At 39.2% G+C, this 17,178-nt stretch overlaps 1 protein-coding gene across 2 annotated transcripts in view; it reads left to right on the forward strand.

Moving 5' to 3' along the window:
• FGF14 (fibroblast growth factor 14) overlaps nucleotides 1–17,178 on the forward strand; it is a 685,099-nt gene that overhangs the window by 465,991 nt on the left and 201,930 nt on the right. For both annotated transcript variants that reach the window (XM_040336158.1, XM_040336159.1), the window contains exon 2: nucleotides 15,315–15,425. In XM_040336158.1, the coding sequence (XP_040192092.1) occupies nucleotides 15,315–15,425 (111 nt within the window). The remainder of the gene's footprint in view (nucleotides 1–15,314; nucleotides 15,426–17,178) is intronic.

The following is a 17,178-nucleotide window of genomic DNA, read 5'->3' on the forward strand; positions in this document are numbered from 1 at the left end:
CAACGGGACATTTGCACTCAGAGGAGTTAACATCCAGATGGAACTGATATGAAGACAGGTAATAAGTGATATAAGAGACCTGTGCGGATTAATGATATTCCTTGTGATTGGAATTATATTGTTTCTTGGTGGCCCCCTTCCTTTGTACCGCTCCCCTTTCTGTTGGGATAAATCAATTAAGATACAGTGACACCTGTTACATGTGGAACACGTGTAGAATTCCACGGGAAGACAGCGATGTTTTATAGTCCACATTACATTTTATTGTCAACAGTATATATAGGATCTGGTAGTGAACGGGACTAAAGGAGGACGACACCTCGGTAAAAATTCAGTATACAGAATATAGTATAACTCACCATATCTCAGAGCTCCGAGACCCTGCAATAGCAGGCCATGGGGATAGACTGACACTGGAAACTGATATAAAAGAGGGGTCAGTATGTACTCCAAATATCTCTAACTCAATGGTGATAGCAATTTTTAATCTGACTGGCAAAATACAGGTAACAGCGTATACTCAGTCATAAAGGTAACAAGCAAACATTACCAGCTAAAGTGTACCCTGGAAGTTTTCATATGGAGTAATTAAGACACTCCGAGAACATGTTTGGAAACCTATCAGCCGGACGTAAAGCCACATAGCTAATTGCCATACCCTTTCGTAAACGTATATCTATGTCCTGGAAGGGAACAGTATTAAGATAAGGAAAATTTTCTGAGACGCATTGGTAAAAACACAGTTTAATAAGTAGGATTACTGTAAGACCAAGAGGGGTGAAGGATGACTACAAGGGGAAAGGCAGTGAAAGGAGGGGCAATCCCAAAGGTCCCCCGGTTAAGCCAAAGCCCAGGTCCGATGTGTAAATTTGTGACACATGGGACAAATGGAGATAGCCAGCATACAGATAAACCACTAACTGGTAGAGGAGGCCAAGCAGAAAAAGACAAGAAAAAGGACAAGAAAAAAGGAGCTACCAATACACTGGCTGACTTAGAAACACTCTCAGAATCACTCTCAGAGACCAGAACAGACCAGGACAGAGAAACAGATCTCGAACAGGGAAACAAGGAAGAAATGCAGGACATGACACTTTTGCCAACAAAAATGGAAATGGAAGGAATGTTCGCTGCCCTAGAAAGATCACTCAAATCGCAAATGGAAAAAATGGAGAGAAACATGGGGTATATACTGGAAAGAGTGGAAGAAGTGGAGAAAAAAGTCGACAACAATGTAACCTCAGTTAAAAAATTAGAAGATGAAATAAAAACATTAAAATGTAATCAACGAGAACAGGCATATAAATTAGAAGATCAGGAAAACAGAGATAGAAGGAAGAATATCAGAATACGCGGAGTTCCAGATACAACACAGGCTGAGGACCTCCCAGAAATAATAAGGAAAATATGTAATCCAATACTAGAGAGAGAAACAACCGCCCCACTAAGAATAGAACGAGCACACAGGATAAAGACGCCCTAGAGAGAGATCTCAGGAATATCCTAGGGACATTATTGTTCGATTTGAAAGTTGGGAAGAAAAAAACCAACTATGGAGAAAACTGAGAGGGAAGTCGCCATTAGAATATGATCAACATAATATCCAAATTTACCAAGACCTGTCACAAGAGACGTTAAAAAGAAGAAGAAGCTTAAAACCATTGTTAGGAGTCTTGCAGGAACATGATATCCAGTACAACTGGGGATTCCCAGCGTGCCTAATAGGCAGGAAAAATGGTACTTCGGCAAGACTGAGGTTTCTGGAGGAAATACCAGAATTCTGTCATAGTTTAGGCATCCCAATACCAAAAAATTACTAATGATGTTGGCTGGTCGGGGGGGGGGGAGGGGTGGTGGGCAGGGAGGGGGACAGGGAGGATCCATATAGTAAGCAACCAGGGTGGGGCAGGGGAGAGGGGAGACCCAGAGCGTACTCCTGCCCCAGTTCCCCAGTATCGGGGGATAGGAGACCGGGCTAAAATAGAACTCCACCTTAGCCTGAGGAGCAAAAGAGCGCCTAGAGCGCCAAATAAGAAAAAGCTCCAAATGACCATAGGGTCAAGGATCGACCACGGGGAAGGGGGGGAGGGGAAGGGGACGAGAAAGCCCCAAATGAAGAACAAAGGGGCAAGATATAAGTGGTGGGGGGGTGAAAGGGGGAGGAGGGGAGGGAGGGAGGGAGAAGGGGTTCGGGTGGGGGAGGGGAGGGGAAGATTAGGAAAAGGGGCCCAGATCTGTGTGTCATGCAACAGGGAAAAACAAATGCACTTGAGAAAAGTACAAGGGAAAAAAAAAAAAAAGAGAAAAATATGACAAATATAAATTTCTTAACATATAATGTAAGAGGTCTCAACTGTCCGGAAAAAAGGCATATGGTATTAAGAGAGGTTGAAAGGTACTCAGCGGAAATAGTTTTTTTGCAAGAGACCCACATAACATTGGATTCTAGTGTTAGATTGTATTCTCGGGCAGTTCCCACCTGGTACTATGGGGACTCTCCAAAGAAGAGAGCTAGGGGGGTCGCCATAGGAATAGGGAAGAACATCTCCTTCATAGTAGAAGACAGGAAAGTGGACCCGGAAGGACGCTATTTGTTTTTAAAAGGAATACTCCAAGGGAAAAAATACACGTTAGCAAATATATATTGCCCAAACAGCCAACCACATAAATACCTGAGGGGGATCTTGAATGCTTTAATGGATTTTAAATTTGGACATGTAATACTCGCAGGAGACCTCAACCTCTCAATGGACTATCAACTTGATAGTACGTCCGGGGCACAGAGGCGAAATATTAAACAGTTAAGAATATTAAAGAAAAAAATGCACAGTCACTGTTTAATAGATCCTTGGAGGATAACATATCCAAATAAAAGGGACTATACTTATTACTCTTCTGTTCATGGAACATACTCAAGACTGGACTATATAATGGTAGACCACGAGCTATTGGAAGAGGTAGTTAAAACCTCAATAGGGGTAACTACAATCTCAGACCATGCCCCGGTAACGGTAAAACTTAGATTTAAAGAGATAGAGCAAAGAAAAGGATCATGGAACTTAAATGAAGAACTGGTAGAGGACAGCGAGGTAAAGAACATAGTGAGAACTGATTTGGAGCAATATTTCACTCTTAATAATACATCTGAAGTAAGGGTAGCCACTGTATGGGAGGCCCACAAGGCATATATTAGAGGGAAACTAATTTCGATAGGAGCAGGGAAAAAAAAAATAAGAAAATTAAACATGGAAAAATTAACAACTGAGCTATTTGAATTGGAGCAAACGCATAAAGAGCGAGGAGAAAATGAAATATATCAAGAAATTGTTGCAAAGAGGGGCCAGCTCAGAGATTTGATGAAGGTTGAAACAAGGGACATATTCAAAAATGTTAGAAAAGAGAGGTATAAATGGGGGAATAAACCAGGGAAATATTTAGCGAGAATATCCAGAAAAAAAAAAAAGAAAAACTACATAGAAAAAATAAAAAATCAAGACGGTCAGATGAAATATAGGATGTCTGAAATTGCTGAGTGCTTTCGGACTTTCTATAGTTCATTATATGCAATAAGAATAAATGAAACTCAAGAGCAGGAAAATATTAGAAAAAATAAAATTAGGGAATACTTAAAAGAAGTGAAATTACCTAAAATCCCTCAAAATGACATTGAATCCCTGGAGGCTCCAATAACTCAAGATGAGATATATAGAGCGTTCCAGGAAACACCGTGTGGTAAGAGCCCAGGTCCTGATGGCTTACCGATTATATATTACAAAAAATTTAAAGAACTCTTGGTCCCAGAGATGTGCAATTATTTTAATAAAATAGGAGAGGAAGAGGAAATAAGAAAAGAATCCCTATTGGCAAATATTACTATTATCCCTAAAGCAGGAAAAGATGGAACCCTGTGCTCCAACTACCGACCAATCGCACTGCTAAATGCAGACTTGAAGGTCTATGCGAAAGTATTAGCAACTAGGATAAAAAGTTTAATGCCGCAAGTAATAAACACAGATCAGGCAGGTTTCGTAACAGGCAGAGAGGGGAGAGATAATAGCATAAGGACCCTGCTGTTACTGCAACAAGATCCAAAAAAGAAACCCCCAGTCGTACTCATGTCTCTAGATGCCAAAAAAGCATTTGACAGAGTCGACTGGGGGTTTATGATGGAAACCCTACAAAATATAGGCCTGGGACCAAGGTTCATGAAATGGGTGAAGAATCTATATAGTCACCCGACGGCAAGGGTGAAGGTCAACGGGGGTATGTCGTCTGTGTTCGAAATGAAAAACGGAACCAGACAGGGGTGCCCGCTCTCACCTCTCCTATATGTAATAGCTCTGGAACCACTGTTAGCAAAAATTCGGGAAAACCCGGATATAGGGGGGGTGAGAGTGGGAGACGAAGAACACAAGGTGGCGGCGTACGCAGACGACATACTCCTATATTTGACCAAACCTAGGGTGTCCCTCCCTAATATCATAAAGGAAATAAAAAAATACGACGAACTCTCAAATTTTAAAATAAACCCGATAAAAACAGTTATTTTGAATTTGGGGATAGATAAAAAAGAAGCTGAAGAACTACAGAAAGAGTTCCCATTTACATGGGAAAAAGAAGCTATAACGTATTTAGGAATAAAAATTACACCAACACTTGAAAAACTATATGCGGTCAATTTTGTCCCCCTAATTAACGAAATTAACCAAGACCTGAAAAACCTTGCCAAAAAACACATCTCTTGGATAGGTAAGATCAATGCGTTTAAAATGATGATATTACCGAAGATTACATATAAACTTCAAATGCTCCCAATAAAAATACCGCAAAGTTTTTTTAAAGTAATCAAATCAGTAATCCTGAAATACATATGGACAGGTAAAAAGGCTAGACTAAGTTATTCATTGTTGAGCATGAAAAAAAAAGGAGGGGGGTTGGGGCTCCCTGATATAAAAAGATATTACTTTGCTGTCAATTTAGCCAGGTTGGTAGAATGGTCAAATACATACACAAAAAAAAAATGGGTACGAATGGAAGAAATATTAAGTAGCACACAATTAAACAGAAATGTATGGATACCACCCAAAATGAGGGAATTGGGCACAAATACACATAATATAACAAGGAACGTACTTAGAATATGGGACACAATTTTTAGACGGGAAAAATGGGAGTATAACTCCCCACTGATCCCTTTAGTAGGCACAAATTTTTTTCCACCAGGTAATGGAACACGTTTTGGAAAGCTATTAGGGGAGAAAAAATAAAAAGATATTGTTACACGGGGGAAAATTAAACTAAGACAAGATATAAAGATAGGAGAAGGGGAACACATGATGAGTGAATGGGAGTACATGCAGTTAAAACACTTAGTGAGCACATTACCACAACCAATTAGGGAAGACAAAACACTACACCCAATAGAAAAAATTTGTAATATGGATAAACCCCTGTCACATGGTATATCAAAGGCATATGGGATACTAACGGAGCTGGAGTCCCAGGAAACTCTCCCCTTTTTAGAAAAATGGGAAAATGATTTGGGTAAAAAGATTGATAAACAACAAATGATAGGTGCAGTATACAATCATGCCTCGGACAACACTACCATTGAAGCAAATTACAAATGTATGGTCCGATGCCATTTGACCCCAGTGAAAATGAGTAAGATCCACCCAAATAATTCAGAGCTATGTTGGAGAAATTGTAAGCAAAAAGGAACAACTATGCATATATGGTGGGACTGCCCGAGAGTGCAGGAATACTGGAAAGAAATTTTGGAATATATTGTAGAAATAACGGGGGAGAGGATTCTTTGCAGCCCGTTGACCTGTCTGTTTCACGGAACTGAAAAAACAAAAAAACAGTATGGAACAACGTTGGTCCCAGTGCTACTAAATGCAGCAAAGGCCCTGATCCCAAAGAACTGGCTACACCCAAAGAGGCCATCAATTAAAGAGTGGTTAGAAAGGGTGGAATATATAGAAGAGATGGAGTATCTTGCCTGTAGAGAGACAGGCTGCGAAGACAAATATAAGGTGGTTTGGGAAAACTGGAAAGTGTTTAAATCTACAGAAAAGTTTATCCAGGGAATGGTAGAAGCAGATAGGTGAGAAACCAAAGAGAAGACAGCATGGCACACAGATCTAGGGAGAGGGGGGAAAGGGGGGAGGGGAAGGGGAAAAAAAAAAAAAAAAAAAAAGGGGGGCAAGTCATGTTATAATAGTAAGCAATGCAGCCAGACTGGTTAATCGGTAATCAATGGTTTAAAAATGTTAATTCTATATTTATACAGAAAAAAAGGAACTGAAATATATAAATAAATTCCACGAATGATGCGAAGCCACAAGAGAGACGTTATGGGCGGTCGAACCGTGAGCTAGTCTCGCTGCTAAATGTGAGCAGAGTCTGACGTGAAAGAAAAAAAAACAAAAAAAAACGAATATCTTCTTTTTTATAGAAACAGAACAGATGCAGAAAATACTTAAGCCTTGTGAAAGCCAGTCTGCAAGAAAGTTAAGAATCTTTCTAGTGGCTTCCCAGAAACAACATATTACAGTGACTGCGGGTCCATATCCTGGCACCCACATGCACACTTTAATTTTTTAAGTAATGAAACTAATGTTATTATCATTAAATACAAATTATAGGTGGTATAAGAGGTGCACACCCTATTATAAATTACAATCACAAAAACACTAAGGCACTTGGGCTTAAGGCACCCGGTATCAAACAAATGACAACCACATATTAACATACATATTTTTATTTTTGCATAATATATAAAAAAAAATCTATACTGTGCATAAAACTCAGTCCCATAATGGACCATGTACAGTACTATGAACAAATAAATTCTTCACAAATCTGAAAATAACAAGGTGCAAATTGGCTTTGTTGATTGAGAAGCTACCGTCAATACCCTGACTCCCGTACATCATGGCAAAGCCAAGAGCATACAGTTAGGTCTTCTTTCAATTATCGCTGAAGAGGTGTTTGATCACCCTAGCTGCGACTTTCTTTTTGTATACCTTATCGATGGTACGCAAGATTTGTTTCAATTTGTTTGCTCCACAGCATGAATTAGAGTAAGTGCCTTATGTAAACCTGTCTACATTAGAAACTGATCAAGATGGTGGGGGGCTGCCATTCATACATACTGCTTGACATACTGATTTTGGAACATAATCCCTCAATCCCTCCATTTAGCACATAACCATCTAGAACAGTGGTCATCAACCTTGTCCTCAGGGCCCAATAACGGACCAGGTTTGCGAGATAACTGAAATACATCATAGGTGATATAATTTGCTGCTCAGTCATTGCAGTATTCTAGTCTGCATCTCCCCAAGGTAATACATAAAACCTGGCCTGTTAGTGGGCCCTGAGGACAGGGTTGATGACCACTGATCTAGAACAATCTTCACAAACTTGGCCTTTATGTCAATGATCATTTACTATATGCCACCAATCCTAGAATCAGATTCCTGTCCCTATTAGAGGAAGTCTGTAAGTTTGGATCAGTCAATAGGTCCTCTATATCTCTCTTCCTGCAAGTGAGGCCCAAAACGTATAAAATGGACATTCTAACCCATATCCTCTACCACAATGTTTATTTCTCCCTTGCACCTTTTTCCAACACATACGATTTAGGCCTCAAATATATCTGAACCAGATTGAGGCCTGCCATACTTACTAGATAGGCTTAAGAATCCTTGGTGTTTGAGGATTTTTCTCATCCTGGAACTATAACATCAAGCTGCATTATTGACACAATTATATAGACAGAAGACACAACGCAGGTCATAAGCTCTCAGTGTCCATTAAATCCTACTTATCACCCACCCTTCTGTTCTTTCTTCCTTAAATCCCCCTTCTCTGACCATCTTAACTTCATTACTTTTCTTTCTGTCTGCCCTATTGCTAAAAAACATGGGATATTGGTCCACCAAGATGTCATCTTACCCTGGACCCCATGACCCTCATCATGGACAAACTCCCCCCCCCCCATATGTTACATCCACTGCTTTTATTTGTGGGCATTAAAACAAGCCTTCACTAATTACTACTACCCTTACTACTCAAACCCCTTCTTAAAGTTATTATCTGTACAGCCATGCCTACAGACATTGACTCCAATACTTCCAACTCTGAATCTACTATCAAATCCTAGGAACAAAACATGTTTGAAACACTGGGATTTATTTACTAATAGCAAATAGACTGCTAACTTTGCAGGGGAGGTTTCCCTTAGCATAGTAAATGAGGTGCATCTCTTATTTTCTATATGAGATACATAGACGACATTATTCTCTTGTGGGAGGGAACTTGGCCTTCTTTGGAAATATTCCTTAACGGAATGAACAGCAACCAATATGGACTTCGATTCACTGCTACGTCAAGCCTAGCATCAATCAACTACCTGGATTTAATTCTTACCAAAAATAGGGATAAAATCAGTACTCGCACATATTTTAAGAGCACGGATAGGAACGCGTATGTACCTACCAACAGTTGCCACCACCCAAAATGGTTGAGCACTATTCCCAAAGGACAATACATGAGGATTCGCCGAAATTGTGACATGGCCACAGATTTTCAATCACAATCTGAAATTCTGACAGAAAAGTTTAAGGAAAAAGGTTATTCTTTACAAACACTAGAAAAAACTACTCTAGAAGTATTGAACATGGACCGAGAAGAACTTCTGACCACCAAAAAGAAGAAACCGTTCTCATCAGAAATGGCCTTCTTTTCAGGTTTCCATAGGCAATACCTAAGCATTGAAAAAATCTTTAAAAAACATTGGCCAATACTGTTAAAAGACAACGATTTGGCTGCTATCCTACCCCCTAAACCAAAATTTGTGTATAGAAGAGTACCAGGGTTACGGAACATCATTGCTCCAAATGTACCTGACCCCCCACCACGACCTCTAACTTTCCTTGATGGGTCTGGCTTTCATCACTGCACTAGGTGCAAATCATGTAAGAGCACTAGTCGAATAAGCAGAAAAGTAACTCAATTCAAATCTAACGTCACACAGAAAGAATACAAGGTGAAACCCCTTATAACATGTGACTCACATCATGTCACCTACCTACTCGAATGCCCATGTTCTTTACAATACGTGGGCCGTACCACTAGAAAATTACGAGTAAGGGTTAATGAACACGTGGCAAACATTAAAAATGGGTTCCCTAATCACAGTGTGTCTAGGCATTTTTTACAGTTCCATAATAAGGACCCCAGCAAATTAACATTTATTGGTATAGATAAAATAACCAGTAATTGGAGAGGAACCAACATGACTCAGGCAGTTTCACAGAATGAGACTATGTGGATCCACCGTTTGCGAACGATGCACCCGCAAGGCCTCAACATCGAATTGGACCTGAACTGCTTTTTAACGAATTATTAACCTTAAAACTGAGTCTCCTTTATTTTATACAGTAACCATGTTTTAAACTCATTTAATTTTAAATTTTATTTAATTTTTATCTTTTTTCTATATTGTCAACCTAGCAAGTTGTCTTGATATAGGGATACTAGGAATAGATGGCATTTATTAATTACCCCATATTCATTAGGGGATATACAGTTTTGGGAATAAATTTATGTCCGCCTATATGGAGAATAGACAGTTTCAGGTTTCAGAATCAATTGTTTTATCTCTATATTATTAATCATTTTTTATTGTAATCTTAACATATGTAATGTGTCATTCATAGTCATTTTAAATTTTGTAACCTGTGAACACTTTTGGCCATGCTATAGTGTATTCTCAGCTCTGTTACCTGCGATTTGTATTTAGAGAGATTTATCTCATTGAATGCTGGTGGTGTATTGCATTACCGCCATACAGCACACGGTGGCATTGAATCCGCTACTGAGGCTATCACACGCCCACTCCCTCCCCTCACATCATTGACGGACATATAAATTTACATCATTAGCGTGGTTGGGCACGCCTCCTGAAGACGATCTTTCCGAAACGTACGTCGGGGCGGCACCCAACCACGCAATTGTACGCTCCAGTACCTTGTCACTTCCTGCATTGTTGGCTCCACACTGCTGCGGCCGTGGAACACACGCTCCGGGGATCCGGACATCTCGCAGCTCACAGCACCCAGGATCTACTCTAGCTGATTTTAAATCACTACAGCCTCAGTGCCGTTCCAAGGCACTCACAAAGTAAGCGGCCACTTGGCTCCCTAAAATATATGTTTTTACATCTTATTAAAACGAATTACGCTATGTTTTGCCACCATTTATTTTCCATGCACATATCCGAGAATCCATGATTGTTTCCAACACTGCTGTCAGGACGTATCCCATTCATATGCAGGTGATCCTGTCAAAGCCTTAATTGTCCTCCCTTTTTGATACCAAAATTGGGGGCAATTCCATCTGGTAAGGAGCCTGCCTATTCATTCACATTGGGTGTTTTGACAAAATCACGGTGAAGGTGGATCATTTTGATTGAAAACACGATACCTCTTTCAATTAAGAAATCACTTATGGGAATTCATTTTTCCAGCTTTAAAAACGTCATCACTGGACTCTTTTACTTTTTCTTCTTTTTGATTGTGGATTCATATTTTGTTTATCACCATTTTTGATTATCACTACAATATCAATAATATCCAGGGACTGGATATACTGATTCACTATAATACTTTGTTTCTTTTTTGATGTCTAGTATTCATATTTAGTTTTAAATATTGTTTAATACTATTATTATATTTATTTAGCGCACCCTATTTTTACACATAAATGAGGTGAAGCTCTGCTGACTTCCATCATCTAGTTTTGTGCAAGCAAAAAAAGTTAATTTTTTTCTCTTGTCCTTGCATGTGATTGGGAATTTGTTGCGAAGTGGAGTGAGTAGCAAAATATAACATTTTTGTGTGTGGGTATAGATAAACTTTAATACCTTAAAAATAAACTAATCATAAATGAAAGAACAAAGCACATGTGAACTTAAACTCTACATATTCATTTCCATCTTTAAAGGCATTAGCTATTGATTAGAGTAAGTTCATATTAACCAAGGTAATTCTGGAACTTGGTGACTTTTTTATTTAATGAGGTAGGCTGTGGTGGCTAGATAATGAAAGTTTTCAATTGAACATAAGGCCTTGTACACACGACCGAGAAACTCGACGGGCGAAACACAACGTTCCTTGTGAAGCAGTCGAGAAACTCGACAAGCCAAGGACATGCTTACTTTTTGGCTCGTCGAGTTTCTCAACAGTTTCCTCAACGAAAAAGGTACACACGACCGGTTTCCTCTGCAAACAAAATATCTCCCAGCAAGTTTCTTGCTGGTTTTTGCCGAGAAACTCGGTCATGTGTACGAGGCCTAAGTCTCAGAATAAAAAAACACAGCTCACTTTTTTTGAAAAAAAACAAACATGATTTGCTATATGCCACTATTGCTATGCATGTGTTTGCGTGTTATTCACATATTTATATGTAAAAAATATCCCTGTGTGCCTGAGGTATAGTGAATAGGTTTTTGTGGTTCCGTAATCCATGTTATTTTACACCTTTTGTCATAGTTTTGTAAAAATGTCATAGCAAAGTGTTGTGAATTGTGGTTGTCAATATTTGCAGAGTGTTTAGCTTTTGTATATGTGTATAAACTAAAGGATAAAAAAAAAAAAATGGACTAGAATTAAATTGCAATTTAATTTGTTGCTAAATGGAAACACCTTACCACACCTCTTCAATGTCTGAGATGAAAGCAGTTATTCTTAGGCTTATAACCCACATTTGAGATCTGAGACAGTGATATTTCTTTCATTGAAATAAAATAGACTTGGCTTCCCTGGTCATGAAAGAATTTGTGTCAGAATATACCTGCTTTCATCAAAGACGACTTAGACAAGTGTTTTATTATACAGTATGATGAACTGCAACAATTTACAAATCCTGGACATTTAATTTTCTATTTAAAGCACAATTTTAGAATCCATGGGAATGTTACGTTTTGTGCGCATTCCTTAAAGGTGCTCATTAACATCAGATGACAGTTGGAAGGTTTAGATGCTAGACTATTGTTCTTTAGAATTGTTGCATAAACATGCATGCTGTAACTTGCAGAATATGCATGTGTGTGCACTGTGCAGGCATCCTTGGTGCCAATCGAATCCGTTCTCTACAGATGGATAGGCCAGGAGGGTGTCTGTACAATTTACTTAATGGCTGGAGACTTTATGTAATATGTTTTAGACCCCTTTCACTCTGAGGCTATTTTCATTTTAGCACTATAAATAGCCTCTAAAAAGCGCCTGAAAGCCTCCCATTCATTTGTGTGTCTTTTCACACTGGGGGTGCGCTTGCGAGACTTTAGGAAAAGTCCTGCAAGCAGCATCTTTCGGTGGGTTGTATACAGTGCTCCCAAAATGCCCTGCCCATTGAAATGAATGGCCAAAGTGCCTTAAAAGTGCTTCGGAAGCACCGTGACCCAGGTTTTTTTAACTCCTTCTTTGGGGTTAAAAGTGCCCCGCTAGTGGCCAAAAAAGAACTGCTTAAACAACGCTAAAGCCGCTTTAGCACCAACGTGACCCCCAGTGTGAAAGGGGTCTTAAAGAACAAATCCTTCAGTGCACTCCAAGGGATAAAATATATTCCTAACATAGCCATAATGAAATTGATAAATACTCCACTCAGCCAAATAGCAATAATGCAAACAAGGTGTCAGTCAATGCTTGCTCTGAGCATGAATAGCGCTACCAAAATTGTATCCAACTTTTTCTATTTATAAAGCACTGTATCCTTAACGTGATTTTAAAAAAACAAATCAAAGAACAAACATACTTGCCTGTGTAATGGGATTACTCCTCTTCTTGGGTGCCTTGCTGGCTCTCCTGGCTCCTCCTCTCTCACAGCAAGTCACTTCACATGGGGGAACTTGTGTGTGCTCACTCCCGTGCCCTGCTGCTGCATCCATTGACACTGCGTCCATTGTCCATAGACTGTGTCCACTCCCCCATCACTGGCTTTGATTGACCGCACTGGGAGCTAATGGCTCCCAGTACCCCAATGAGACTTGGAGGTGAGGTGAGAGAAGAGCTGCAGATGTGCACAGCGCTGGATCCAATGAGGTTTCAGGTAAGTAAAGGGGTCTAAACATTTTTTACCTTTAATAAATAAAGTAATGCATTAAGGTAAAAAATGTTTGGGCTTTTATCCTGCACATTATAAGTCTGCGCTCCAAACATGGGGAATTATAATATTACAAATCATATCAAAATTGTATCTACTCGAACTAGTATGTTGGTTTATACATGGTTCCCTTTTCCAGCTACTTGGACTTTAGCCCTGCCATTTTCACCCACAGTTATGGATCAATTATGTTCTTGTAAAGCAAATGCTTTTGCACATTAGTCAAAGGCAAATAAAATAAAGATCATAATTGATCCCAGCAGGAGCAATGGTGTCAAGTTCAAATATCCTTTTCATTCTGTGACACTTTCTGTATGAAGTTTCCTCCTTGCCAGTGACATTTCACACTCTTTAACACCCCAAAAAGGGTACACAAATGTTCCTTTGTGCGTGTCTTCATCTCCAAACTAGCAAAAATAGCCTTTTTTAGTGCTGTGCATCATACCATTTTTTTATCTTGCATTTCTGTTGTGTTAGGGAGGGAAGATATAAATTCACCCATATTTCTTCTCCCCCCCCCCTCATTGCAACAGAATTGTCAAGTGGCAATTTGTTTTCCCCTCAAACACAACAGCCATGTGGAGGTGATTTTAATTTAGCAGATGGTGAATTAATGGTCTTTAGTCAGAACTAAGAATGCGTGAACGTAAATGCACTGTGCCCACAGCATTTCTTTGGGAAAAGTAAAGCATTCTGTTGAAATGCAACGGAACTGACACCATAGTACTATCAACAGAAGACCACTCTTTGGACTGTTGGTGTTTTTTCACAACAGTCCTGCACATCTATCATTGCTCCATCCCTTTAAAGGGGAGACAAATATTCCCTTTTCTGGCATATCCATATCTAGTGCATGTGAATAGAAACAATTTTGATACAATTTGATACAACTATGAATGTTTGGAGTGCAGAAAGTTAGGTCATGTACACTTTTAAAGTAGTGCATTAAGGATACAGTGGGGTTTATTTACTAAAGGTAAAGCCACTGTGCACTACAAGTGCACTTGGAAGTGCAGTCACTGTAGATCTGTATCATGTACAATCAAAAATTCATTTCCCCCCCCCTGCATGTCCCCTCAGATCTTCAGCGACTGCACTTCCAAGTGCACTTGTAGTGCAAAGTGGATTTGCTTTTAGTAAATCATCCCCAGTGTGTTATAGGCTAAAAGAACAGTGCTTTGTAATTACGATTTAAATAATTATTATGATTTAAAGGACAGCACTTTATAAAACATAACGAATTGGATAACATTAATGCTCAGAGCAAGCGCTGACTGACACATTGGGGGTTATTTACGAAAAGGAAATTTTTTTACGAAATTTACGAAAAGGAAAATCAACTTTGCACTACAAGTGCAAAGTGCACTTGAAAGTTTTGCACTTGAAAGTGCACTGGAAGTGCAGTCGCTGTAGATCCGAGGGGCAAGGAAAATAAAAAACAGCATTTTAGCTTGCACATGATTGGATGATAAAATCAGCAGAGCTTCCCCTCATTTCAGATCTTCCCCTCATTTCAGATTTATCCCTCAGATTTACAGCCACTGCACTTCCAAGTGCACTTTCAGTGCAATTTCAAGTGCAATTTGCACTTGTAGTTTGCCATTGTAGTGCAAAGTGGATTTGACTTTTGTAAATAACACCCATTCGCAATAGTTTTGTTATTTAAAAACATTGAGCTTTTTTTAAAATGACTTGTTCGTGTTTAGGAAGTACCCTATATATGACATCAAGAAATACTTGGTAAATACTAAGTTTATTGTTTACTAAAAAGTTATGAATCATTGTGCTAAATCCCAGTTTTTACAGAATCATAAAGTGTGTATTAATAAATAAATCTATATTCTTACACTAAGCTGGAGGGATTGAGTAAAATAAACAGTTTTTAAGAGACGTCTGTATATACTTCCCATCTAGTCTGGTCTTGTTTAGGTCACCACACCTTTTCTGAAAAGGTCAGAATATTCGAAAGGTCACAGAGCTGGAATAGTTAGGTTTAGTGAATCTCTGTCTTAAGTCTCATTCTGTTTGTTAAAAGCTAGCAGTCATGGCTTTGCAAAACCATTTTAGGACACAAACAAGAGAGAAACAATTAATTGATGAGGATGTTTTAAGACTAATGTCAAAATATATCTGTATTTCAGATCCCCAGCTCAAGGGCATAGTGACCAGGTTATATTGCAGGCAAGGATACTACTTGCAAATGCACCCAGATGGAACTCTCGATGGAACCAAGGATGACAGCAGCAACTCTAGTGAGTACCCCTCTTATCTCATCTTTGATTGTTGTTGACATTGTGTGTGCTGTTCGTTCTGTTTTTCCTCATTAGGATTTTGTTTGCCAATTAACACTATCCTCTAGCTACCTAAGGTTCATTTGTAAAATTCAGTGTAAAGAAAGAGTGCTATTCAGGAAACAAGCGAGAGGTCTTCTTTTATTGTCTCTTACTTTCTTGATAAAAGTTAAAAAGCCTTTTAATGTTCCTCACGTTTGCCAAGTCTTTCTTTCTGCCCATGTAACTATTATGAATTTAGCATCACAGTAGTAAAAGAATACTAATGTTCCATAATAAATGGTGTGTATGGGGCTCTTTTTTTATAAGATGATGCTTGCAGCAATTGTAAAAAATCGTTTTTAATATACAGTATATATTTTGCACGTCCTGCTTTGAACATAATTAATATGGTTATCGAACACCTTAGACATTATTTGTAAATACAAAATATGAAAATATTAGTCAACAGATTGGAAAGCGTGATCAATCTTTCTGACCATCTTTCATGTTATGCTAATTTTTAGGGTTTAACATGAAACATGGACATTTTTTGCAACCCCCCACCCTCAAACTGAACCCTACTCCCACCACTTAGCTAAATCATGGTTTCTTCTTCTTGCTGTCCTTTTTTTTTATTGCCTCTCGCTATACAAATGTGCCATCCATTTATAGAGATCTGTGAATAAAGAGACTACATACCCCATCTTCTGCTGTGGCAGATGGACTTGTAGATCTCAATTAAGTACAAGTGTGGTGATGTCACCGCACTTGCAGTTCATTGTACAGTATACTTCCTCTAGTCACAAAACGGATGGTACATATCCCGATACTCCTCCTAAAACCTGCGACTGGGGTAAAAGCTGCATGAGACTGTGCATTGCTCTGTATATGATATACAGTCATACCCCACTGGAGTATATTTACTAAAGCTGGAAAGCGCAAAATCTGGTTCACTTCTGCATAGAAATCAATGAGCTTCTAACCCCAGCTTGTTCAATTAAGCTTTGTTAATAAAACCTGGAAGCTCATTAGTTTCTATGCAGAAGTGAACCTGGTTTTGCCCTTTCCAGCTTTAGTAAATAAACCCCATTGTGTACTTAAAAGTAGGGTATGCCTGTAAACAAGACCAAGGATAAATCACCGGCCTGCCCGCTGACAATCGAATCAACCTATCTAACAGTATGCGTTAAAACAGGGGTTTAGTCTGTATATACCTCAGTGCAATGAATGAATGAATACATGCACTCTTTTTGTTACTGTGGATATTTCTTACAGTTTTGCAAAATGTGAAATTTGCTTTCGACTAAAAAAGCAGTACAAATTGATGTTCTGATGTGTAGGCATCCAGAGCAACAGATTCTGTTTAATAAAACCTGGCCACACATACTAGAGGGCAGTTGAATCTACAGGCACATACTGCCAGTGGCGGCTGGTGCTCAAAATGTTTGGGGTCGCAAACAAATGAAAAAACAAACAAAAAAAAAACAATTGCAGCCTCACTGTACCCATCAAATGCAGTCACTGTGCCCATCAAACGCAGCCACTGTGCCATGCCATCAAACGCAGCCACTGTGCCATGCCATCAAACGCAGCCACTGTGCCATGCCATCAAACGCAGCCACTGTGCCATGCCATCAAACGCAGCCACTGTGCCATGCCATCAAACGCAGCCACTGTGCCATGCCATCAAACGCAGCCACTGTGCCATGCCATCAAACGCAGCCACTGTGCC

The sequence above is a fragment of the Rana temporaria genome, chromosome 2 (assembly GCF_905171775.1).
Source record: "Rana temporaria chromosome 2, aRanTem1.1, whole genome shotgun sequence".
Lineage (NCBI taxonomy): Eukaryota > Metazoa > Chordata > Amphibia > Anura > Ranidae > Rana > Rana temporaria.